The sequence below is a fragment of the Halichoerus grypus genome, chromosome 6, assembly GCF_964656455.1.
Source record: "Halichoerus grypus chromosome 6, mHalGry1.hap1.1, whole genome shotgun sequence".
NCBI classification, from domain to species: domain Eukaryota; kingdom Metazoa; phylum Chordata; class Mammalia; order Carnivora; family Phocidae; genus Halichoerus; species Halichoerus grypus.
This window is the reverse complement of record NC_135717.1, coordinates 122,275,057-122,298,301: the sequence shown is the minus strand read 5'-3', so window position 1 is coordinate 122,298,301 and position 23,245 is coordinate 122,275,057. Positions and strand designations below refer to the sequence as shown.

Sequence of the window (23,245 nt, the reverse complement as noted above, 5' to 3'; positions counted from 1 at the left end):
TTCAGCCAGCCGACTGACCCCTTATTCCCAGGACCAGTAGCTCCTCTGGACATGACTCTCCTGGAAGGCGCCGTGGGGTTGGAGGACCTGGTGCTCCTGGAACCCTTGGAGCAGGAGGCTCTTCTCAAGACCCTCCAGCTGCGCTATGAGAAGAAGGAGATTTATGTGAGTGCATACGGGTGCCCCTGGCTGTGGGTGTGTGGCCAGAGAGGTCCTGTGCTCCCACTCCTTCCTCCCCCTCCCAGCATCCCCTACCCCCACCCCTGCTCATTCTCTTTACCTTTTTTGCCTCCAGACCTACATTGGGAATGTGTTGATCTCCGTGAATCCCTACCAACAGCTGCCCATCTATGGCCCGGAGTTCATTGCCAAATACCGGGACTGTACCTTCTATGAGCTGAAGCCCCATATGTAAGTAAAGGTTCCGAGGGAAGGCTGACAGGGCCCCCACTTCCTGACAGCCAGACACCCTAATTTCCTCTATCCTTTCTCCTAAAGGAGGCTCTCCAGGTTCCACCCCCCCCACCCCCGGCCCCAGGAAGCCCCTTCCTAGACCTACCACTTGCCTCAGTCTAGTCCAAGGAGGGCGGATGACTCTGGGGGCCGGAGATGGAGTGAAAGATGATGTCTTGGATTAGCCCCACCTTAGTCATCACCTGCTTCCTCCCCTCCAAGCTATGCTTTGGCAAACATGGCGTACCAGTCACTAAGGGACCGAGACCGAGACCAGTGCATCCTCATAACGGGCGAGAGCGGAGCCGGCAAGACTGGTGAGGCACCTGGCTGGGGGGGGCCATGGGGTCACTGCCGGAGCCACCCCCTCCTCTCTTTCCAAGCCAGGCTGGTCCTGCCCCCACCCCAGAAATTCTTCCCCAGTTTTTCTGCTTCTGAGGGATGGGAGGTGCTGGACTTAAGGGGAGTTAAGGGCGGAGGGATCCACGGGAAGGTTTCTCTTACACAGAGGCTAGTAAGCTGGTGATGTCTTATGTGGCCGCTGTCTGTGGGAAAGGAGAGCAGGTGAACTCTGTGAAGGAGCAGCTGCTTCAGTCAAACCCAGTGCTGGAGGGTGAGGATTCCAGTCTCTACCTCCTCTGCACCCCCACCCCACCCGACTGGCCCCAGAGACACTCAGCCCTACACCCTCTTACCCTGTTTTCGTTCAGCCTGAAAAATCTGAGATTGGCATGATGGCTGGAAGACCTTCCTCCTTCCCCTTCTCCAGAGTCCCTCTTCTCCCCTCAGTCTCCTCACCTCCCCTCTCCCCATCTCTGCAGCTTTTGGCAATGCCAAGACCATCCGCAACAACAACTCCTCTCGATTTGTGAGTGACCATCTCCCTGGCCTGGGAGGAGAGGGTGTGGGGGCTTGAGAAGGAGGAATGGGGCACAGACCCCTGCTGGGCAGGGTGGTGAGAAGAGGAGGAAGCAAAGTCTCTCTCTCTCTCTCTTCCTCTGGTCTCTGCAGGGAAAATACATGGACATTGAGTTCGACTTCAAGGGGTCCCCCCTTGGTGGCGTCATCACAAACTGTATGTGTCTCCCCATTCTTTGTTTTTTTTTTTTTTTAAGATTTTATTTACTTATTTGAGAGAGAGAGAGTGCATGTGCACAAGCAGGGGGGAGGGGCAGAGGGAGAGGGAGAAGTAGATTCTCTGCTGAGCAGGGAGCCCAACACAGGGTCTTGATCCCAGGACCCTGGGATCATGACCTGAGTCAAAGGCAGCCGCTTAACCTGACTGAGACACCCAGGCACCCCGAAAGTGTCTCCCCATTCTGCTCACCACCTCTCCCTCCTTCCTGCCCCACGGTGTCCCTTTCTGCTGATTTACTACCATAGGAAGGAATAGTAGGCTACCAGGAGACTGCCCAAGCCCTGGGAACACCAGTGATGAGAGCAGACTTAGAGGGAAGCTTTGGTGTCTCCCTGCCCCTCAGGATGTTATTTTCTAATCCCCTGCCAGATCTGCTGGAGAAATCCCGAGTGGTGAAGCAGCTCGAAGGAGAAAGGAACTTCCACATCTTCTATCAGTTGCTGGCCGGTGCAGATGCCCACCTGCTGAGTATGTGCCTGTCCCAGACACATGGCAGAAGATCCCCAACCTCCATTCAGTCTCCTCTGGGCCCCTGTAGCCTTCAGGCTTCTTCTTTCTGCATTTCTCACTCTGAATCTCATCCACTCATTGTTGGGAACAATTCCCCAACCTCTGTGTTCTCTTCTTTTTCTGGGATTGTATTGCTAGGAATAAATCTTCTGGCCTCTTGACCTGCTCTTATTCCTCTGTCCTGCTTGGGTTCCTCCTTCCCCCGGCTAGCTTCAAAAATGGAACACTTATTTCCATCTATCATTCTTTCCTATCTTCAATTTAAGGGACTTTATTGATAGCTCAGCAGAAAATCCAACAGGATATTCTAAGTGTTTAAGAATGTTTGATGAGCAGTAGTTGAAGTTGTTCTGGGTCTACAGCTGCCTCACCCAGGCCCTGTCCTTGATTCACTTTTCTTAGATGGTTTTATGGAGGTTCCATTTATTCATTCATCAAACATCTCTTGAACACCTACTATGATTGAACGTTGTGCTGGCCTCTAGCGATGCAGAGTTGAGTAAGATGACATGGACCCTGTCCTGGAGAACTTATGGTCTTCTAGGGATGGCAGATATGTGAACGGAAACACTGCAAAGTACAGTGTGATTAGTGCCAACAGGCCTGTGCCAGCGGCTGTAGGAGCAAGGTCATGGAGCACTCTGCCTTGTCCCGGAGAGCCCTGGAGTGGGCCCGAGGTGGCTCTGGGTGGGCATCCCTGTGGAGTCTGGTGTGACTGCAGGCCTTGCCAGAGTTTGCCTCCCAATCCTGCCTCTAGCTGTGAGCACTGTGGGTATCTGGCCCCCAAGGACCTGTCCTTTTGGTTTCTGGTTGTTTTCCACTGGACTTGTGCCCCTCTCCTTTCCCCTCCTGGGGATCTGCATGGTTCAAGAGCCCCTGCAACTCTCATTATTCCTTCCTGGCTCAATAGTCTTGGTTGTTCTCAGTTTGTCTGAATCATAGGCACTAGTATGTTGTTCTGGTTGATTCTGTCACCCATTGATTTAAGCTAAGTCTGAGCAAGGCCTCCCTGTTGTCATCATCCCAGGGCCTTTCTGACTCATTCTTTGTCCAGACACCCCTCTTTAGCAGGTTCCTGTTTCAAAATTTGTGTCTCAGGGGAAGCTGCCATTACACTCTAGTTTGAGGGCCATTCCCTGATTCTCAGATCATGTGAATAACAGATCATTGATATCCCTCAAGCTCCATGCTTAACCTACTCCTTCCCATCTCAGGTGAACAGCTTCAACCATTCTCTTGATTCATTTATTAAAAAGAAAAAAAGTTTTTATATGCCAGCCAGGCACACAGGATATGAAGATGAAAAACATAGTCCCAACACACGAGTTGTTCATTTGTGGGAGAGACAGAAAAAAACAAAACCTAGCCCATGTGTTATGGGCTGGGATAGAGATTCACCATGAGGGGAACACAAGAGAGCCTTTTGGCTCAGCCCCACAACGTCAGAGAAAAGCTTCCAGAAGAGGGGTCAGGGTTGGGGAACATAGCACCTGCCACTTTGTTGGTACTTAGTGAACAAACAGTGAATGGGCCAACCCCGGCCAAGGGTGAGGTGTTGAGGCTCAGGGTGGGTGGGAGATATGTGCTCGCCCTTCTTTCCTCACCTTTGTCCTCTCAGAGCCACTGAGAACTGAGCAGGACAGATAGTTTGCTTGTTTGTTTTCATTGTTTAGAACCCTGAGGGTGGGACGAGGAGTGGAATGAGATTTTTCTTTCATAAGAGTTGGAAAGAAACCCAACAATTAAGAACACCCAAACCCGGGGCGCCTGGGTGGCTCAGTTGGTTAAGCGACTGCCTTCGGCTCAGGTCATGATCCCAGGGTCCTGGGATCGAGCCCCACATCGGGCTCCCTGCTCAGTGGGAAGCCTGCTTCTCCCTCTCCCACTCCCCCTGCTTGTGTTCCCTCTCTCACTGTCTCTCTCTCTTTCTGTGTCAATTAAATAAATAAATAAAATCTTTAAAAAAAAAAAGAGCACCCAAACCCTAAATACTGCTTAAAAATTTAGTCTATCATCATGGGAATTCATGATCCCCAAACAAAGGAGGCAGGGGAAGAGCCTAAAACAAAAATGGCTCCTTTGAATTAATGAGTAAACCAAGCTGGGGCAGGGGCTGTGAGAGTCAAGGCCAGAGGACTCGTGAGAGCCTGCGTATTAAACCTCTTCCCTCACACTGGCCCTCCCAGAGGCCCTGAAGCTTGAGCGGGACGCAAGTGGCTATGCCTTCCTAAACCAGAAAGTGTCCAGAGTTGACGGCATGGACGACGCCTCCAACTTCAAGGCTGTGCAGGTGGGTGCCCAGGGTGGGCCCTTAGGTCATCCTTTGAGCCCAGGCTTTGGCTTTGAGAAGGGAGGCTTTGAACTAGCACCACTGTTCAGCTTCTGATTTCTGCTCTCTCCTCAAGAGTGCAATGACTGTGATTGGTTTCTCGGAGGAGGAGATTCAACAGGTGCTCGAGGTGACGGCCCTCGTGCTGAAGCTGGGGAATGTGGAGCTGGCAGACGAGTTCCAGGCCAATGGGATATCAGCAAGTGGCATCTGGAATGGGAGAGGTCTGCACTGCCCTGTTGGTACCCCCAAGCTGCTCCCCAGTCTCCTACTACAATTCCTGTTCTTCCACAATCTCCTGCATAACTGACTCCACTCTGATTCAGTCCCACTCAGCCCATTCCCGAGTTCTTCCCCAAACACACCCATGGAGAATTCCCAGTGAGACATTTTGGAATGAGGTTATGAAGTTTGATAGACCTAGATTCTGGGACCTCTCTGAATCTCAGTGGAGTCTTTACAAAGAATTTCAGGAGATTCTCCTATTAAAGTAGATAATGCATTCAAAGTGTCCATAGCTCCCTCTCTCCTCCTCCTCCCCCCAGAGATTCCTCCTGGGCCATGTCCTGGATGGGCTGTAAGGACATCCCCAGCAAGACCCAGGGACACCCATCTCCTAGCAGTGTCACTTCTCAGCCCTCCCTCCCCAGGAGGAAAGCCCTCTTTCAGGCCATGTTGTGTTTCCTCCTCACTCCAGGTATTCAGGAGATTGGGGAAATGATAGGTTTGAATTCAGAGGAGCTAGAGAAGGCTTTGTGCTCAAGGACCATGAAAACAGCCAAAGAAAATGTGGTCACTGCACTGAATGTCATTCAGGTAAAGGCCCTATGGGAGGAGGCTGATTTGGGGACTCTTCTGTGGCTCCCATCCTAACCAGCTGGCCCTGCCCTACAGGCTCAGTATGCTCGCGATGCTCTGGCCAAGAACATCTACAGCCGCCTTTTCAACTGGATAGTGAATCGAATCAATGAGAGTATCAAGGTGAGAGATGGCTCTCCTCCCCCAACTCTCTCCTGTCTGCATCACCTTTCTTGCCCTGGTCACCATCCCCGTACTTTGGGGAGTTGAGCAGAGGAAGAAGGATGAAGGGTAGGGTTCAGTTCCTTCCAATAGTGTGTTGTTGTGGAAACATCTCTGGTTTTTGAGTTTGACTCTCTGGATCCCCTACTTACCAGCTGTGTGGCCTTTTCATTTCACAGAGATTCTGAGCCTCAGTTTCCTGATTTGGAAAATTGGACATTCATGCCTACCTGCTTCACAGGGCTTAGTGAGGATTGGATAAAATTACATACATGGTTACCATATAACCAGAAATTCCACTCCCAGATATATATCCAAGAGATTTGAAAACAGATGTCCACATAAAAACCTGTACCCAAAAGTTCAGAGAGACATTATTCATACTAGCCAAAAAGTGGAAACGACTCAAATGTCCATCAGTTGGTGAAAGGATAAACAAAATGTGGTATATTCATACAATGGGGTACTATTTGGCCATAAGAAGGAACGAAGTACTGATTCATGCTCAGCTTGGACAAATCTTGAAAACATTCAAGTGGAAGAAGGCAGACACAAAAGGCCACATTTTGTATGATTCCATTTATATGAAATGTCCGGAATAGGCAAATCCATGGAGATGGGAAGTAGATTAATGGTTAACAGGGGCTTGGGGTCGGGGGAGAGGGAGGGGGAGTGTCTGCTAATGGGTATGGGTACAAGATTTCTTTTGGGGATGATGAAAATGCTCTGGAATTAGGTAGTGGTGATAGTCATACACCTTTTGAATATACCGGAAAAAACCCACTGAATCGTACACCTTTAAAGGGTAAATTTTATGGAATGTGAATTAGATCAAAATGGAGCTATTGTTCAAAATTTTTGTACATGAAAATGCCATCAATTCAGAAGCTATTACTGAAAGGCAGCAGGGGAAAATAGGATTTGAATCTAGGTTTGGATAAGTGCTTAGCCCTTTTGAAATTTGATTTGTTCATCTGTAAAATGGGAATAATCACACCTTCTAGGGTTATTGTGAGGCTTAATGAAGTAAGAGCGTAGAATTTTTTGTAAAATGCTCTACAAATCTAAGAGATGATTATTTTCCTGAGAGGATCTTAATGTCTTCCTGCCTCGTTCCATCGGAGCACCAGCCTGGAATCTGTTCGCATCTCCCTTCTCCCTCCCTCCCTCTGCTTGTCCTCTAGCGTGTAGAGGAGGAAGGAGTTCACGACAGTTCTTTCCCAGCATGGTCAAGCTCACCCGAGTTCTGTTTGCCCTCTGCTCCGGTCACCTCCACCCGAGAAGGGCCTGGCCTGGTATGCAGAGGAGGCCCGTCCTCAGATTTCTCTTTTCCTCCTCTTCAGGTGGGCACTGGGGAGAAGAAGAAGGTAATGGGGGTCCTGGATATCTACGGCTTTGAAATTCTAGAGGTGAGAGAGCTTCATCCACCTGCAGCACCCTGCTTCCCTAGGGTTGGGGCACGTAGGTTCAAAGGCGGTGGGGGGGCGGGTTGGGAGAGGCAGGAAGAGATTTGGGCTGAGCTGCCCCTTCTCTGCCGCGGGTCCCCTCCCTCAGGATAATAGCTTTGAGCAGTTTGTGATCAACTATTGCAACGAGAAGCTGCAGCAGGTGTTCATCGAGGTGACGCTGAAAGAGGAGCAAGAAGAATATGAGAGAGAGGTGCGCTCAGCCTTCCCCCACCTACCCTCTTGGAAATTGCTTCTGGGCACATGCCCGGTCTGTCCTTTCTCTCCATCACAATTTCCTCTTACTTGTCCCCAGATGGGAACACAAAGCACAAAAAGTTTCCCTTGCCCAAGTGAACAGTCCAGCCTTCCCAAGAAGCCCTGGTCTTTGCTCTCCAGCCCCCAGGCCCCCTGCTCCCACCCCAGGCCACGCAAGGAAGGGGCAGACCGATGAAAGGGTGTGTGTGTGGCGGGGAGACCTCACAAGGATAGGGGGACAGCTGTGTGCGGCCTGCAGTGCACTGTGAACCAGATTTAGAAGGGACATTTCTCCTGGCCTCGTCACCCTACCACATCCCTTTTGGTGCTCTTCTCTAACGTCTCAGAATTCTTTGTCTCCTCAGGCCCTGGCCGATGTCACGGTCCCCTTTTGTGGCACCCTCATCCCAGACTTCCTCCCCAGAAGTGCCCCATGGCTCAACATTTCCACACTCCTTCCCCTGTTTGGCGAGAACCCTTGTTTCTGTGGCTAGGTGTTAGAAAAGCTATCTGATTGAGCTAATCCACCCCAAAGTGTGAATGGCTCACAGTCTCACTCATCAAAACCCTCCCAGGGATGCTGCCTGTGAGCCCTCAGGAATCTGCTGTGGCAGAATTTCAGGCAATGCGGTCATAATGTGTGGGAAAGGTTTTTGTTTTTTAGTTGTTTTGTATATTTTTATTTTAAAAATGTAATGATCAAATAGAGAACACATTCCCATGCTTCAAAATTGAAAAAGCTTAAAAAAGTGTATAAAGAAGGGTTCCCTCCCAGCCTGTCCCCAGCCTCCTAGTACTCCTCCCATCTAGAGGCAAATGAAGGGGCCCTTTTCAGAGGTCTTTTATGTGTAATCAAGCAAATCTATAATTACGTTTTCCCACAGAATTTATTCAAGTGGCAGTGCATACACTCTGCTCTACATTTTGCTTTCATCAGTTAATAAGAGATCTTTCCATATCGGTATATAAAGAAGCATCTTTATAGCTACATAGGATTGTAAGGATATCATACTTCATTTAACTAGTTGGGGAAGGTATATCGGGGATGAAGTAGGAGGACAATTCTACTTAATTCCACTCTGCGTTCCCTAAAGATCTGCAATTTCCTAAAGATCCCTAAAGAGAGAGAGAGGCTTGTGCTCCCCAGCCACATCCCCACACCCGGGAATGGCCTGAGCCTGGGAGGGCTGGCCCTTGGGTGGGACCAGGAGCTATCCACCTGCAGCTATCCCTAAAGTGGGGAACAATTATCTTTGGGTCTTCTTCTGTATCATTCTTGCCTTTTTTAAAAAAGATTTATTTATTGGAGTGCCTGGGGGGGCTCAGTCAGTTGAATGTCTGCCTTTGGCTCAGGTCATGATCCCAGGGTCCTAGGATCGAGCCCCACATTGGGCTGCCTGCTTGGCAGGGAGTCTGCTTCTCCTTCTCCCTCTGCCCTACTCATGCTCTCACTTTCTCTCTCTCTCAAATAAATAAATAAAATCTTTAAAAAAAAAGATTTATTTATTTGAGAGAGAGAGAGAGTGCGCACACACATGTGTGCAGGGGAGGGAGGGCAGAGGGAGAGAGAATCTTGAGCAGACTCCATGCTGAGCACAGAACCAGTGACCCGGTGATCAGGACCTGAGCTGAAACCAAGAGTCAGAAGCTTAGCTGACTGAGCCACCCAGGTGCCCCCATTCTTGCTTTAAAAAAACAAAAACTATACAATCCCAAAGTATCAGGTAGATTAGTGGTTCTCAAACTAGTAGCATCAGCATCCCCCAGGAAGGTGTTAGAAAGGCAGATTCCTGGGGGCTCTGTCCAGTTCATGCTACATCAGAAAGCCTGCGGGTGGGGCCCAGCAGTCTGTTTTCCCAAGCCCTCCAGATGACTGTGATGCAAATTTGAGAAGCACTGATGTAGGTCTTTGAAGATGTATCAAGGTAGGTCTATTGTTTGATGAGGTGGGCTCATGTGCTTTGGTTTTATAGGTCGTTGTGAGAGCAGTGTGGCCATTTGCTCTTCCACATCCTCAGGGATGCTTCCCTACTCCCACAGTGGGGTAATCCCTATTGCAGCCTTTACTCAACATATCACACTTCTGTCTCCACCCCACAGCACCTACAGGGCTCTCTGCAGCATCTCCCCCTTCCTCACAGCTGCTTTGGGTCCTCCCATGTGTCTAGCCACCCACGCCACAAATTCTCCATCAACCTTGGAGGGAATGAGACCTAAACAAAAACCACAGCAAGCACCCCTCTTAACTACAGGGCTTTCTGAGTCCTTTGTGGGGTGGGTGAAAGGGAAGCTGAGCCCCATGAGGTCTTGGACCTGCTCCTGTGACCTGTCACATCTCTTCTTGCCAGGGCATACCATGGACAAAGGTGGACTACTTTGATAATGGCATTATCTGCAACCTCATTGAGCATGTGAGTTATCCTTCTCTCATCTGAGACCTCCTTCCTCTTCCAGACTGCCTAGATATCCTTGCCCTGTCTCTCCCACCCTCCTCCCCCTGCCCCACTTGGTAAGGATGGTAAAGAGGACAAAGGGTGAGCGGCAGAGGGACAGCAGTGAGAATGTGGACATGTTGGAGGACCTGGCTAGGTTGGGCTGATCTTGTTTCCCTGACCAGAATCAGCGAGGCATCCTGGCCATGCTGGACGAGGAGTGCCTACGGCCTGGGGTGGTCAGTGACACCACCTTCCTAGCGAAGCTGAACCAGCTCTTCTCCAAGCACGATCACTATGAGAGCAAAGTCACCCAGAATGCCCAGCACCAGTATGACCACACCATGGGCCTCAGCAGCTTCCGTATCTGCCACTATGCGGGCAAGGTGACATGGCAGGGCTGAAGGGTAGAGACTAGGGCTGGGCGTGGGTGGAAGGCAATGGGGGAGAAACAGTGGGGAGATGAGATCTGGGAACACTTCACGCTGAGACTGGGAGCACCAAGTGCTGGGACAGGGTCACGGGCCCTCCAGACCAACAGCTGTTTCTCTACAGGTGACTTACAACGTGAACAGCTTCATTGATAAGAACAATGACCTACTCTTCCGGGACTTGTCCCAGGCCATGTGGAAGGCCCGGCACCCCCTCCTTCGGTCCTTGTTCCCTGAGGGAGATCCCAAGCAGGCATCTCTCAAACGCCCCCCGACTGCTGGGGCTCAGTTCAAGAGTTCTGTGGCCATACTCATGAAGAACCTGTATTCCAAAAACCCCAACTACATCAGGTGACACGCTGAGCACATAGGGAAATGCAGCATACGTGATGGCGCATGCAGTGTTCGTGCACTTGTCTTTTGTGGGGGGGGGGTGTCTCTGTAATAGGGGTATCCGAGGCCCTTTCCTCATAAAAAACAAAGCCAGATGAGTTGCTGAGAGTCCTGTAGCAGGGAGAGCATCAGACTTTGATAGGGACCATGCTACAGTGAGTGAAGCTGGGAAGGCCAGCGTGTTCACTTCCTCTGAAATGTTTCTACCCAGGGGACTGTGCGCGGAATAGGGTTATGGAGACCAGGATGGGTCATACTTGCAAAGGTGAAGCTCCTGAGGCCTGTGCCTTGCACCCCTCCACCCCAAGGTGTATAAAGCCCAATGAGCATCAGCAGCGAGGTCAGTTCTCGTCGGAGCTGGTGGCCATCCAGACTCGGTACCTGGGACTGCTAGAGAACGTGCGGGTGCGACGGGCGGGCTATGCCTACCGCCAGAGGTACGGGCCTTTCCTGAAAAGGTACCAGTTGCTAAGCCGGAGCACGTGGCCTCGCTGGAATGGGGGAGACCGGTAAGACTCCTGGGGGAGACAGGGGAGCAGGGAACATCTGGGCCGGGGAGAGAGCAGTGTCATGTAAATCCCCAAAGCTCTGTGAATGGATACTTGGGGAAAGGAAAGCTCACTTTTCAGAGGCTCTGAAGTCTGTGAAAGCCCTGAACCCTTCTCTCTGTGTAGAAGAAGTTGGGGAAAGTTGAAAGAAGACCCTTCCCTGGGATGCCCCTGGGCAGCTTTCTCCATCTGTTCCTGTAGGGAGGGGGTCAAGAAGGTTGTGGAGGAGCTGAGCTTGTCCTCAGAGGAGCTGGTCTTCGGGAAGACGAAGATCTTCATCAGAAGCCCCAGGACTGTGAGTTGGAGGGAACACTTGTGTTTGGCGCGGGTGGGAGGTAGACGGGTTGGAGAGCCCACGAGTGAGAGGCTGGGGCAGAGAGGAGCATCTGTAACTGGGGGTGGATGGTGGGTGAGGCAGTCTGCTCTCGGCAGGGACTTTATCCCCGGGACCTGAATCCTTGGGCTCCCTGCACGGCCCATGCTGAGTGCCTCTAGCTGGAGTGGGACTCCTGAGGGTCCGGGGCATGTGCCACTCGTGTCTGAGTGTCCAAACCTAGCACAGGCCCGTGACAGAGTTAGAGTTCAGTAGGTGCCCATGGAGTGAGTGCAGGTGCTGAGAAGACAAAAGAATGAGTATGACACTGGCTGGGAAGGCCCGTCGCCCGGGTTCCCCCAGGCCAGCCGTTCCGCCCCTCCTTCCACTCTCCACAGCTGTTCCACCTGGAAGAGCAGCGGCGCCTGAGACTGCAGCAGCTGGCCACGCTCATACAGAAGACCTACCGGGGCTGGCGCTGCCGCACCCACTACCAGCTGATGCGCAAGAGCCAGATCGTCATCTCCGCCTGGTTTCGGGGCAACGCGGTACCAGTTACCCCCCAAGTCCCACCTCCTCGCTCTAATAGGAGACTGGGAAGCGGGAGAGGTGGTTCAGGAGATGGGGTTTTTTCCTAACAGGCCTATTGTTTTCTGCAGCAAAAGAAACGTTATGGGAAGATAAAGGCGTCAGCATTGCTGATCCAGGCTTTTGTGCGAGGGTGGAAGGTAACGGGGGAGGGCAGCGGGGCTTCCCCCTGACTCCTGGGTCCTTCTGCCACGTGGTTTCTCCCGGAGTGTGTCGGCAGCGGGGAGGAAAGAGTAGCAGAAAGCGGGACCTCCCGTGGCGTGATGGCATGTCTGCGTGTGTTGCTGGGTCTGCTGGTGTGTGTCCGGGAGTGTGGACGCACGCCGGGGAGACGTGTGCATGTGCCTGGGTGTGTCTCCGACCTGGCAACAGAGCTCTGCTTGCTGCTTGGAGGGCCCTCCTCTCTGCCATCTCGTCTGCCTTTACTCGCTCCTAGCACAGTGTCAGCTCTTTATCTTACTGTGTTCTTTGTGTGGGTGAGAAATAGTAGAACCTCTTCTCGATCTGTCGTCTTTTAGGTCTAACTGTCTATCTTTACTTTGCCTGCTTTCTCGTCTGTCCCTGCCAGGCCCGCAAGGATTATCGAAAGTACTTCCGGTCGGCAGCTGCCCTCACCTTGGCAAATTTCATCTACAAGAGCATAGTAAGTGCTGGGGGTTGAGGGTGGAAGGTGGGGGGTTGAGGAGGGAGGGACAGGTTTGGAAAAGGAAGATGAAGCGTTTGAGAAGAGGTGACCCAAGGCTTTCCCCCCAAGGGCTTCTTCCATCTGCTTGTACTTGACGATGAAGTCCAGGGATAAAAGGGAGTGGGGCAGCAGCCTGCAGGGAGCAGGCTCCAGTGTCCCAGGGCCCAGGGGCAGAATGGGAGGGCATTCTGGCCTGAGCGGACACTGCAGGCAACGTGGTGGCCGGAAGGGCTCCCAGCACACCCACTGACTGGTCTGTGGCGAATAGGCTCAGGAAGACATGGGCCGGATGGTTAACAACAGTGCCAGAGCACTGTGAGGACACACATAGCGCTAACGAACTCAGCCTTCCAAGATCCATTTTAGGGTTCGGGTGAAGGTGGAGGAATCCTATCTCTCTTCTGAAACCATAGCAAGCGAGTCCAAAACTAAATCTCAGGAAAGATCTTAATTCTGGAGGACTTGGGTCCGGGTGGCAGGAAGAAGCCAGGACATTCAAACTATGGGCAGCTTCCAGCGAGAGGAAAACAGAGGAGGGTGATTTCCAGAGATGTCCATCCAACAGCGATGGTGCTTCTGAGGAGTGGCGAGGGAAAGCTGACCGGGAGAGAGTAGCACTTCCAGCGATGCTTTGTGAAAGGCCAGAGAGAGGGAGGGAGAGCAGGACATCTTGGACAGAGGCCTGGGGTAAAGGAGAACTGACCTCCGCTCATTCCATTTTTGATTCCATTTTTGACAGTTGTTGGGACTCTTACAAATTATGCTCTTGAGACACACTCATTGGAGCTCCCCTCTGTGGTTGGAGAGGTGGGATCCCTGGGCCTCCTTATTGCCTCCCTGAGCCTTCGCTGTGCCCTCCCCCTCCCGCCCCAGGGGAGCTCCATCTTCCCAGGCCTCTTCCACGGCCTGTGTCTCCTCACACCGGCTCCAGAACGGCGGCTCTCCTAGAGTACGTGCTCTCTCGCCGAATCCCTGAGGCCAGTAATCTGATTTGACTCTTACCTTCTGACTGGCCCCTCCTCTACCTTTTCTCTCACCTGCATAGTCTCAGGCATCTGCTGACTGTCACCCCAGGAGCTGCTGGGTTTAGACCAATATTTCAGTGAATCACAGCCCCTACAGAAGCAAGCGTACGGGGGCCACTCGGCATGGATTCCTCCAGTGTTTCTGACGAGTCCGTATTTTGCTATTGCCTTGTCTGTAACTAATGCTAATACCTATTTTTTGAACACTTACTATGCACTAAGCCCTTTACATGCATTAACTCCAATGCTGTCAAAAGTCCTGTCAGGTAGACCCTTTTCTTTCCCGCATTTTGTAGGCCCAGAGAGGCTGAATAACTTGCTAGGGGTCCCACAGGTGGTAAGTGCAAGAGAGCTGGAATACAAACTGTTTGACTCCAGAGTTTTAACGCCCGCCTACGACTGTCTCCCCACACTGTCCCCTCTCCCCCCGTGGAGGCCTACCTGGGGCAGGAGGGCTGGAAAGGGAAAGGCAAGACTTTCTAGATCTAGAAAAAGCAAACAATTAAAAAAAGAAAACCCTCAGAGGTTCCACATGAATTAGAACATGGGAGATTGCGGGAAATTTTTAGGAGTATTTATTGAATTAAATCAAACTAGACCAGACCAAGCCCTGGGGACTTAAACCAGGGTCTAAGGTGATTAGAACAAGCCTGATAGATCTTTGTAGTGGAAGAATCAAAGAGCTGGGATAGTTCCTGGAGAGTTACGGCAATATACTGAGTGCACTGCCTTTTTCTATTTTAATTTTTCTAACCTAATGTCTTAGTAAAAAGTTTTCATAAAAATTCCCAAAACTTAGAAGTGCTCAAAATCAAGCCATTTTTTAAAAAAAGATTCATTTATTTTAGAAAAAGAGAGCATGAGCGAGCGAGGCGGAGGGGGTGGGGAAGAGACAGAGGGAGAGAGAGAATCCTGAAGCAGACTCCAGGCTGGGTGTGGAGCCCAAGGTGGGGCTCGATCTCAAGACCCTGAGCCGAAATCAAGAGTTGGCTGCTTAACCGACTGAGCCATCTGGGTACCCCCAAATCAAGCCATTTTCTATATCTTCAATAATTCTACCCCACAAACAAACAGGGTGCTGGGTGCTCCCTGGGATATAAAGACTTGAGAATCCTTGTTCTAGATTGGGAGAGACTAAACAGATGCCATGGGTAAAACTTGATTGGATCCTAGAACAGGAAAAATAAAAGCAAAGCTAAAAAGGACATTTTTAGAAGTTTATAAAGGACATTAGGAGAAATTTGAGCATGCATTGCTGGTGGATGAGTGTATCTAATTAATGTTAGTCTTCTTAGGTATGGAGGTGCATCTCAAAGGATGGGTAGAATCTGAGTGGGCGGAGCTGAGTTGAGAGCAGGGTGGGCTAAGGCACAGAGTGATGACGCATGGGCTGGCAGAGCGCGTGACGAGGAGTCCTGTCTGAGAGGTGTGCTGGGATAGTGCAGGGGATCCTGTGGCATGAGGCTGGGCTCTGTGTGGCAGACTTTGAATGCCAGGTGGAGGTCTTGGGCTTGACTGATCAGAGAGGAGGGGAGACGGCCCCTGCAGAGGCAGCCGGCAGTAAGCAATTGTGAACCCAGACAATAGGAAGCTACAGGAGCGAACTTTCGAGGCCAGTTTTCACCTTGGTTCCTCTCACCTCACTACCCTGGGCAGCAGGTCTCTGCTTGGAACTAACCCTTCCCTCCCTTCAGTCTCCCATTCATACTCTTACTGGCCAGCCTCCAGCCTACACTTGACACCAAAAGAGATCTGGGAGAGGACTCCCTTCCATCTCCTCGCTCCACTTGGTGCTTCTCACTCTGGGTGGCCTCCCTCCTTTTTAGTGGCAGGATCTGGAGGAGAGTTTGCCTCTTGGGAGGACTTTCTTCTCATTGGTCCACTCCCAATCCCGCCCCTTCCCCATCTAGACACAGAAGTTCCTGCTGGGGCTGAAGGACAGTTTGCCGTCTACCAACATCCTGGACAAAACGTGGCCGGCCGCACCTTACAGATGCTTCCACACAGCTAACCAGGAGCTGCGGCAGCTCTTCTACGGCTGGAAGGTGAGGCGGGCCCGGGCGCCGCGCCTCTCATTTCTCTTTTTCTCCTCCTCCCTCTGATGTTCCTCTCCTGCCTCCCTCTTCCACTTTTTTTTTTTTCATTTTTTTTTTTATTGTGGAAAAGCATACATAACAAAATTGGTCATTTTAACCATTTTAAAGTAGACAGTGCGGCAGCATTAAGCACACTCACATTGTTGCGAGAGCATCACCACCATCCATCTCCGTACTTCGTTTCATCACCCCAAACTGACACTCCGTACACATGAAGCAGTGACTCCCCGTTCTCCACTCCTCCAGGCCCTGGAACGCGTCCCCTACTTTCTCGGTGAATTTGTGCTAGGGGCCTCGTATAAGTAGAATCATACATTTGTCCTTTTATGTCTGGCTTATTTCACTCAGCAGTGTTCTTCCGTTCAGGAAATACTTATTGAACGCCTGTCTAGACTAGGCCTTGTGCTGTGTGCTGGGCATACAGCCCTCCCTCCTAGGGCTGGCGTTTGATTGTTTCCATCCCTCTCCCCCGGAGTCCCTCAGGCCCCAGGGCTCCTGCAGCCCCTGGCCTCTCTGAAGTGCCTAGAGCCTGTTCTATCTGCTGTCTCTCCTCTTCTCCACTTCTCAGTGTTCTCCCCACCCCCCTCCCCAGTCCTGCCCCCTGCCTCCGGGAGCTTAGCCCCTGCCCCTCCCCCTCACAGTGCAAGAAATTCCGGGATCAGCTGTCCCCGAAGCAGGTAGAGATCCTGAGGGAGAAGCTCTGTGCCAGCGAACTCTTCAAGGGCAAGAAGGCTTCCTACCCCCAGAGGTGAGGGCCCCTCAGACCTCACGCAGTCAGTTTCATCAGGAGCAAAGAGAGGATTCCCCCAGGTGGGATAGGGCAGTGGTTCCCAAACTTGAGTGTGCATCAGCACCACCTGGCAGGCTTGGTAACACCCGGATTGCTGCACCCCTTTCTCAGAGTTTCTGATTCGGCAGGTCTGGGGCTGTGGGCCCAAGAATTTGCCTTTCTAACAAGTCCCCAGGGGACGCTGCTGTTGGTCGTGGACCACATTCTGAGAACCACTGAGATAGAGGATATGGTGGAGGGTGAGGAAAGGGGCATGGGAGGACTAAGAGGGGAACTCACTGTGGGGAGGCCCAGGGCCTTGGGGGTCAGTGGTAAGAACCTGGTCTCCACCATGTACCTCCTGTGTGTCCTCAGTGTCCCCATCCCATTCCGCGGTGACTACATTGGGCTGCAAGGGAACCCCAAGCTGCAGAAGCTGACGGGTGGTCCGGAAGGGCCTGTTCTGGTGGCAGAGACCGTGAAGAAGGTCAATCGTGGCAACGGCAAGGTGAAGGCCCGCATCCAGAACTCCTCCCCAGAGCCTGCGCCAGAGCCTTGGGGCTGGTAGCTGGAAGGGGGGGCGTTTATCCTCGCCTTTCCTCACACTTTCCTCTTCTGTCCCTAGACTTCCTCTCGAATTCTTCTCTTGACCAAAGGGCATGTGATTCTCGTAGACGCCAAGAAGTCCCAGGCCAAAACTGTCATTGGGCTGGACAGTGTGGCCGGGGTGTCAGTCACCGGCTTCAAGGATGGGCTCTTCAGCTTACATCTGAGCGAGGTATAAGAACTCCCTGGGTGCAGGCCCTCGGACTGGAGAAGGTGGTGGGCATCACGCGGTTGGGGTGGGCTGGAGGTGATGGGGCCCAGACCTCTCACTCTGGGCCTTCGATGCCTCTCAGGCTGCTCCTGTGGAGGGAAAATGAATTCTGTCCTCACTCTTTTTCCCCCTTCCTAAGATATCATCAGTGGGCTCCAAGGGGGACTTCCTGCTGGTCAGCGAACATGTGATTGAACTGCTAACCAAAATGTACCGGGCTGTGCTGGATGCCACACAGAAGCAGCTTCCAGTCACTGTGACTGAGAAGTAAGGCCATGAGCTGGGGGTGAGGGCCAGCTTGGGGGCAGATGACCAAGCTGTTGGTCATTGTGACCGGGAAAATTCGTGTAGTCAGAAAGTGAAGCACACTCTGTCAGGGCAAGGCTCGAGGTGCTTCTTAGTCTCCCCACCCAAGTTCTCTGGGGCCCTGAGTCTTCTGACGCAAGGGGAGGAGAGATGCGCTTCCTTCAAGAAGGGGAGGGGAAGCCATCATGAAAATATAGGAGTAGGGGTGAGGGGATGGGGGTACTAGCTTTGCCCCTCTGTCTGTTCCCCCTCCAGTTTCTCAGTGAGGTTCAAGGAGAGCAGTGTGGCTGTCAAGGTCATCCAGGGCCCTGAGGGCGGTAGAAATGGCAAGCTAAGCTGCAAGAAGAAAGGAAGCCGTGGCCTGGAAGTGACTGTATAGTGAGGAGGTGGGGGCCGAACGCAGGGACAACAGCTTCTTCTCCGGGACCAGTGCCCACCCTGCCCACCGGCGTTTGTGGAAGGATCTCCTGTCCAACCCCTCTGATCCTGGGGATGGGGCTCAGAGACTGAAGAACCCTTGAAGAGGACCTTTCTTCTCTCAAACTCTCCCAGTCCCCTCTCCCTTAGAACTTAGCTTCCTCCCAACCCTCAGCCTCTTTGCCCACTAATTAAACAAGTGACTTCCCAAACATTCGCTCAGTGTGGGTGAGTCCCTGTTCCCCCACCCTCACAGGACTTGTACTTTGACTGCCCTCGCCCCCTTTCCCCTCCTCAGGCTCCTTGGAGCTAGCAAATGCAGATAATAAGAATGGAAAAGAAGGGAAATTGCGGGCTCCTTGACCGGCTGAGCTCTGGCGGGGTTTGGAGAGACTGGGGTGGGGGTGGGGCAGCCAGCGATGGGACTCAGGTCCCAGGTGGCCAACGGGCTGATTCATTTAAGTGTGTCCCTGGAGGGAAGAAGTGAGGATCCCTGTCTTGTAGGAAACTAGGATTCTTTGGAGATTTAGCCTGAAAAGAGGCCCAAGGCTGGCGGGCTCATGTGAGCTGAGGTGAGCTGGGGAATGCAGGGTCCCCTGCACCCAGGAGTTCCAGTGCCCCCTCCATCCCCAAGCTCATCACTGGGCTCTGCCACATCTGCCCCCCAGCATCCCCTTCCTTTCGGTACACCAGAGATGCAAGGCTTCTGCCAACAGTTATCTTGCTAATCACTGCCCCACAGCTGGGGCCAGCAGCTGGTGGCACTTGCAGAGGGGGTGGGGGGTGGGGGAGGCTCCCGGACCCAGACTCTCCCACCCCTATGTCATCCCACCCTTGTGTCATCGCCATTATTTTTTTCTTGATTTTCAACTGTTTCACACCATCTCGTTGTCCCCTTTTCTGTGGGCTCTAATATCAATATGTAATATTTTGTATAACGCTCTGAATAGCTCCCCTCTCCCTTAATATCTGTTTCCTTATAGACTGCTTGTCTCAGCCTCTCCCACCCCTGTCTGTACTTTAGGGAACAAGCAGCTCCCGTGTTTGCAGTGAAAGGTAGATTTGTGCTCTGTGAGAACGTACAAATGGCTGCCTTTGTTCCTGTCTCTGCAGGTCTCTCCCTCCTTTCGCCACCCACCCCTACCTTCCTTGCCTCTTCCCTATCTCCACCACTGAGCTCTCTGGGCCTGGAGGCTGGGGTTTCCCTCCACCTCGAGCTTCCAGAGTTTCTGTCATCCTCAGGCAGCTCACGGCCCCAGGTAATCATGCCGGCGGGAGACCTGATTCGCTTCTCGTTGCCTGCAGCTTGATGTCGCTCTCTGAGCACCAGCCCGCGTTCCTGCACACCCTGCTCAGGGCGGGGAGAGGGCCCAGGGAGTCCGTTCTTACCAGGCGGGGGGTGGAGGGGGTGGGGGGGCTGTGTCCTGAGTGAGGGGGGCTCAGGCTCCCAGCCAGCCTTCTGCCACCCCCCGCAGCTCCCCCCATCCTTGACTTCTCAGAATCAGGCCGAGGAGACCCTGTCTGGCCGGGGGGGTGGTTACCAGAGCCTGACCGCCCCCGCTCTCCGCCTCATCTCCTGCTCCCAGGGCCCAAATTGTCGTCACTTTCCCAGTGAAGTGTCTGGTCATTTTCAGAAGCAATTTCAGGAGAATATGCAGCTGCTGTTCCCCATCCTGCTTTCCTTCCCCAGGGCTGAAGGCACTGTCAGCTCTCTGGACTGGGGAGGGGAGCGGGGGGAGGGCTGGAGTCCCTGTCCCCCTCCTGTCCTCCCTCCAGCAGTCATGTGGACTGATGCTGGTCTGAGGAAGGGTGAGGGTTCCTCTCCTTTACTCTCCCATCCCTCCCTCCCGTGTTTCCAACTCTGCCTCTCTTCTCTTCTGGGGCCCAGGAGTGTGCGTTTTCACCCCCCCCCGAAGCCTCTGGGGGCTCCGTTGCCCCACCTGTGCTATAGGGCTTGAATTGGCTCCATCGGGACGGGAGAAGCTGCGGTTCCGCTGCCTCCTTGCGCGGCCAGCCCAGCACTCTCGAAGTCTGGGTGGTTTCTCTGAGGGGCACAAGCCGGCCCGGAGGCCCCTAGTCCCCATGAGCAGCCATTCTATGCCTCAGCTCACAGCAGCTCAAGCCGGCCTTCCTGGCCCAGCCCATTTGCTCTGCAGTTTACTGGGGGCTCCTCCAGCTCCTTGCTGGGGACCGGCTGCCAGCTGTCGCCTGGCTGCAGGACTGTGCAGGATGCAGAAGCGGCCACCCTCCCATCCTTTCCTGGTGTCTCCGCCCCGGGTCCTTTACAGCCCGGCCTCTCCCCCCCAACCCCGCAGCACCTCTCCAGGAGGTTGGCAAAGTCTCCGTGTTGCACCCTAGCCGTGCATGTGGTAGACATATGTGGGTCATCTCGCACGCACAACACGTGCTCGTCGGCCCCAGGAACGGCCGACAAACGCCATCTCCTCTCAACTCAACACACATTTTCCTGGCCTCATCCCCAGCCCACCCCAGCAACAAAGGGAGGGAGCTCCAGAGGGAGGACCTGCTAGGGACCCCGCTCCTCTAGGCCAGTGATGGCTGTCCAGGATGTGGCTCAAACGGAAAGTGTCAAAGGGAAAACCACCTAGGCGCTCCGGAACTGTAACACGCACTTCACATGCCATTTGCACACGGCGTGTGGGCAAGATGAAGCCCGGCCTGCCCCAACCCTTCAAAGCCTCCCTCCTTCCTCACTTCTCTGGCTTAGTTTAGCATTAGCTCTTTCAAGTCTCTGCTAGTCCCAGAGATCAAGGGGTGATCAGTTCTCCCTGTCATGCCCTTGCTCCCCCCATCCTTGGCTCCTGCCATCCTCTGTGAGATGCTGCATCATCAAAGGACATTATTCATGGTGGACCTTTGCTGAAGCCCTGCTTCCCTGGTGCCAGGGCACGGAGGCAGGGATGGAGGGGTGGGGGCTGTGGAGAGAGGCTGCCTCGGAGATGGGACCCAGGAGGCTTTAGTCCTGAGCCCTCCGTCTAACACTCCTTTTCCCGCCCCCCCCCCCCCCCCCCCCCCCGCCCACCAAGCCACCACCCTGGTTCCCTCCAGCCTGCCTAGCCTGGATTTCCTTCTCCAGACTGGTAGGGGGAAGTGAAGAGGTAAGAGATGGCTGCATCCAATTAGGATCAGCGCCTGAGCTTCTCAAAGGCATGAACCTGCCATGCCATTTACATGTAAATAGGCTCCAGCTTCTACCCCTCATCCCACCAAAGGCTCCTAACCCTGGGTCCTGGCCCATGGTTGGCCCATACAGTGCTGTAATTACCTGGATAATGGGAAGCTTTAAATGAGGCCCCACTAGCCTCTCATGTAATAAAGGGGCCTTGAGACCCAGCTGCTGCCCTCACTCAAGGGTGAACCTGGGGCCATGTGCAGGCAGAGTGACTTCTCTCAGTACAGCGCAAGTCCCAGGGTGGGTGGGGTGTTGGCAGTGTGGAGTGGGAGACAAGCATTTCAGGACCCTAGCAGCACTTGAGAGGCTCTATGGAGGAGCCACACTGTGGGCTGCAATGCAAGAAGGAAGCCTCAGGCTTCCTTTTTTGTTGTATAAATAAATTTTTATTGAGCACCTATTATATGCCAAACACTATAGAGCTAGGGATCCAATAGTAAACAAAACAGACAAAAGTCCTTGCCACTGTAATGCGGACATTCTGGTGGGGGGGGGGTGGGGTAGACAGGCTATAAGTGAAACATTTAGTGTATGGGATGTAATAAATGATGAAGAGAAGAAACAGAAGGGGGATATGGAGTGTGAAAGTGTGGTCATTTTAAGTAGGGTGACTGGGGAAGGCGTTGGTGAGCGGGAGTCTTTGCAGTAAATACACAACGGCTGTGGTTCTCTTCACAACCCCAGATGGAGAAGAGTGCAAGGTCCCAAACCTCCGGGTGTCTCAGAGAGGGGACCACCACTCGCTCTGGGAGAGTAAACTGCTCCCTCACCCGTCAAAGTTCGTACCAGTGCAGTAAAACGAAGGGGGGCGTTGGAGTGAAAAAAAAACAACCAACCCTGAATTTGTGGCTCTTCTTCAGTAGCTGTATGTTGTGGAGCACAGGATTGAACTTTTTTTTTTTTTTAAGATTTTTTTATTTTTAAGTAATCTCTACGCCCAATGTGGAGCTCAAACTCACGGCCCCGAGATCAAGAGTCACATGTTCTCCCGACTGAGCCAGTCGGGTGCCCCAGGACTGAACTTTTTGAGCCTCAGTTTCCTCCCCTGAAAAATAGGAAATGCTAAGAGTGACAAATGGCTCTGAAGCTGCTTTCTCTCCACCGGCCCCCCCACACACCCCCCACACCCTCCACACCCCCGCCCCATTCCCTTGAGCAGCATCTTCTGTCTCCCGTTCTCCTTCCATCCCAACTCTGACTCTGCCCCTCCCCTGGGGCTCCACCTTGGATATGACGTGAGCAGCATGAGCTCCTTCAATAGAGTGGGGAATGAAGGAGAGGCTTGGGAGAAGATGCCTGGCTGCAGGGAAGCCGATTAGAGAGGGGAAAACATGTAACTGTGAGAAAAAAGAAACAATTAAGAGATCAATGCTGGGCTGGACCGGGCCAGGGAGAGGATTGGGGGGGTGACAGCTCGGCCACCGTGTTCTGTTGCTCCTTCCCGAGATTCTAGCAGGAGGGATAGAAGTTAGAACTCTGGAAGAATGCAACTAAATCAGGCTGATTCAGGGGTCGAGAGGGAGTGGCGGGGGGCGTGGGGAGAGGCAATAGCACTGGTGAAGGGGTGGAGGGAGGCAGACCCTGGAAGTTTCTGCATTAATAGCAGGGGAGAAGTGCTGCCCCTCACTGGGTCTGAGGACCAAGGTGATGGGTCAGCTGCAGCTAGAAGGAGGACAGAGGGAGAAATGAGGACGGCAAGGGATGCCAGACTCACCTCCCACAGCTCAGGGGCCTGAGTCTCGTTGTCCCCGGGGGTGTGGGAGGGCCAGAGAAGCACCTGCCTGAAATGCTTCTGGCCTGGCAGTTGAGTCTGAAGGTTTAAAGGGCAAGGAGCTGGTGTGTGAACAATGAGAGGAGACTCAGAGACCACACCTACTGAGCTAGATCCAGCATGGACATTTTGGTACAAAACATACACAACATCATTCCTTAGTGTGCCCAGCTCAGGGGCTGTTGAGAAGTGGGCTGCTGGATAACATAATGCGGGTTTGTGGTGTGTGTGTGTGTGTGTGTGTGTGTGTGTGTGTGTGTGTGCGCGCGCGCGTGCGCGCGCACACGCACGCCTGCAGCCTATATCCT

The 23,245-nt window shown here is 52.9% G+C and overlaps 1 protein-coding gene across 1 annotated transcript; it reads left to right on the top strand.

The window, feature by feature from the left end:
- The first annotated feature begins 38 nt into the window (after nt 1–38).
- MYO1A (myosin IA) lies at nt 39–18,179 on the top strand. Its single transcript, XM_036094584.2, has 27 exons — nt 39–165; nt 296–411; nt 676–770; nt 962–1,066; nt 1,275–1,321; nt 1,465–1,528; nt 1,961–2,059; nt 4,288–4,391; nt 4,507–4,654; nt 5,128–5,246; nt 5,325–5,411; nt 6,794–6,859; nt 7,005–7,109; nt 9,502–9,564; nt 9,771–9,971; nt 10,141–10,367; nt 10,718–10,918; nt 11,159–11,252; nt 11,669–11,818; nt 11,930–11,998; nt 12,427–12,501; nt 15,479–15,613; nt 16,306–16,412; nt 16,809–16,941; nt 17,059–17,211; nt 17,390–17,517; nt 17,812–18,179. The coding sequence occupies exons 1-27, from the start codon at nt 52–54 to the stop codon at nt 17,933–17,935; spliced, it is 3,129 nt and encodes a 1,042-aa protein (XP_035950477.2). The 5' UTR covers nt 39–51; the 3' UTR covers nt 17,936–18,179.
- The last annotated feature ends 5,066 nt before the right edge of the window (nt 18,180–23,245 follow it).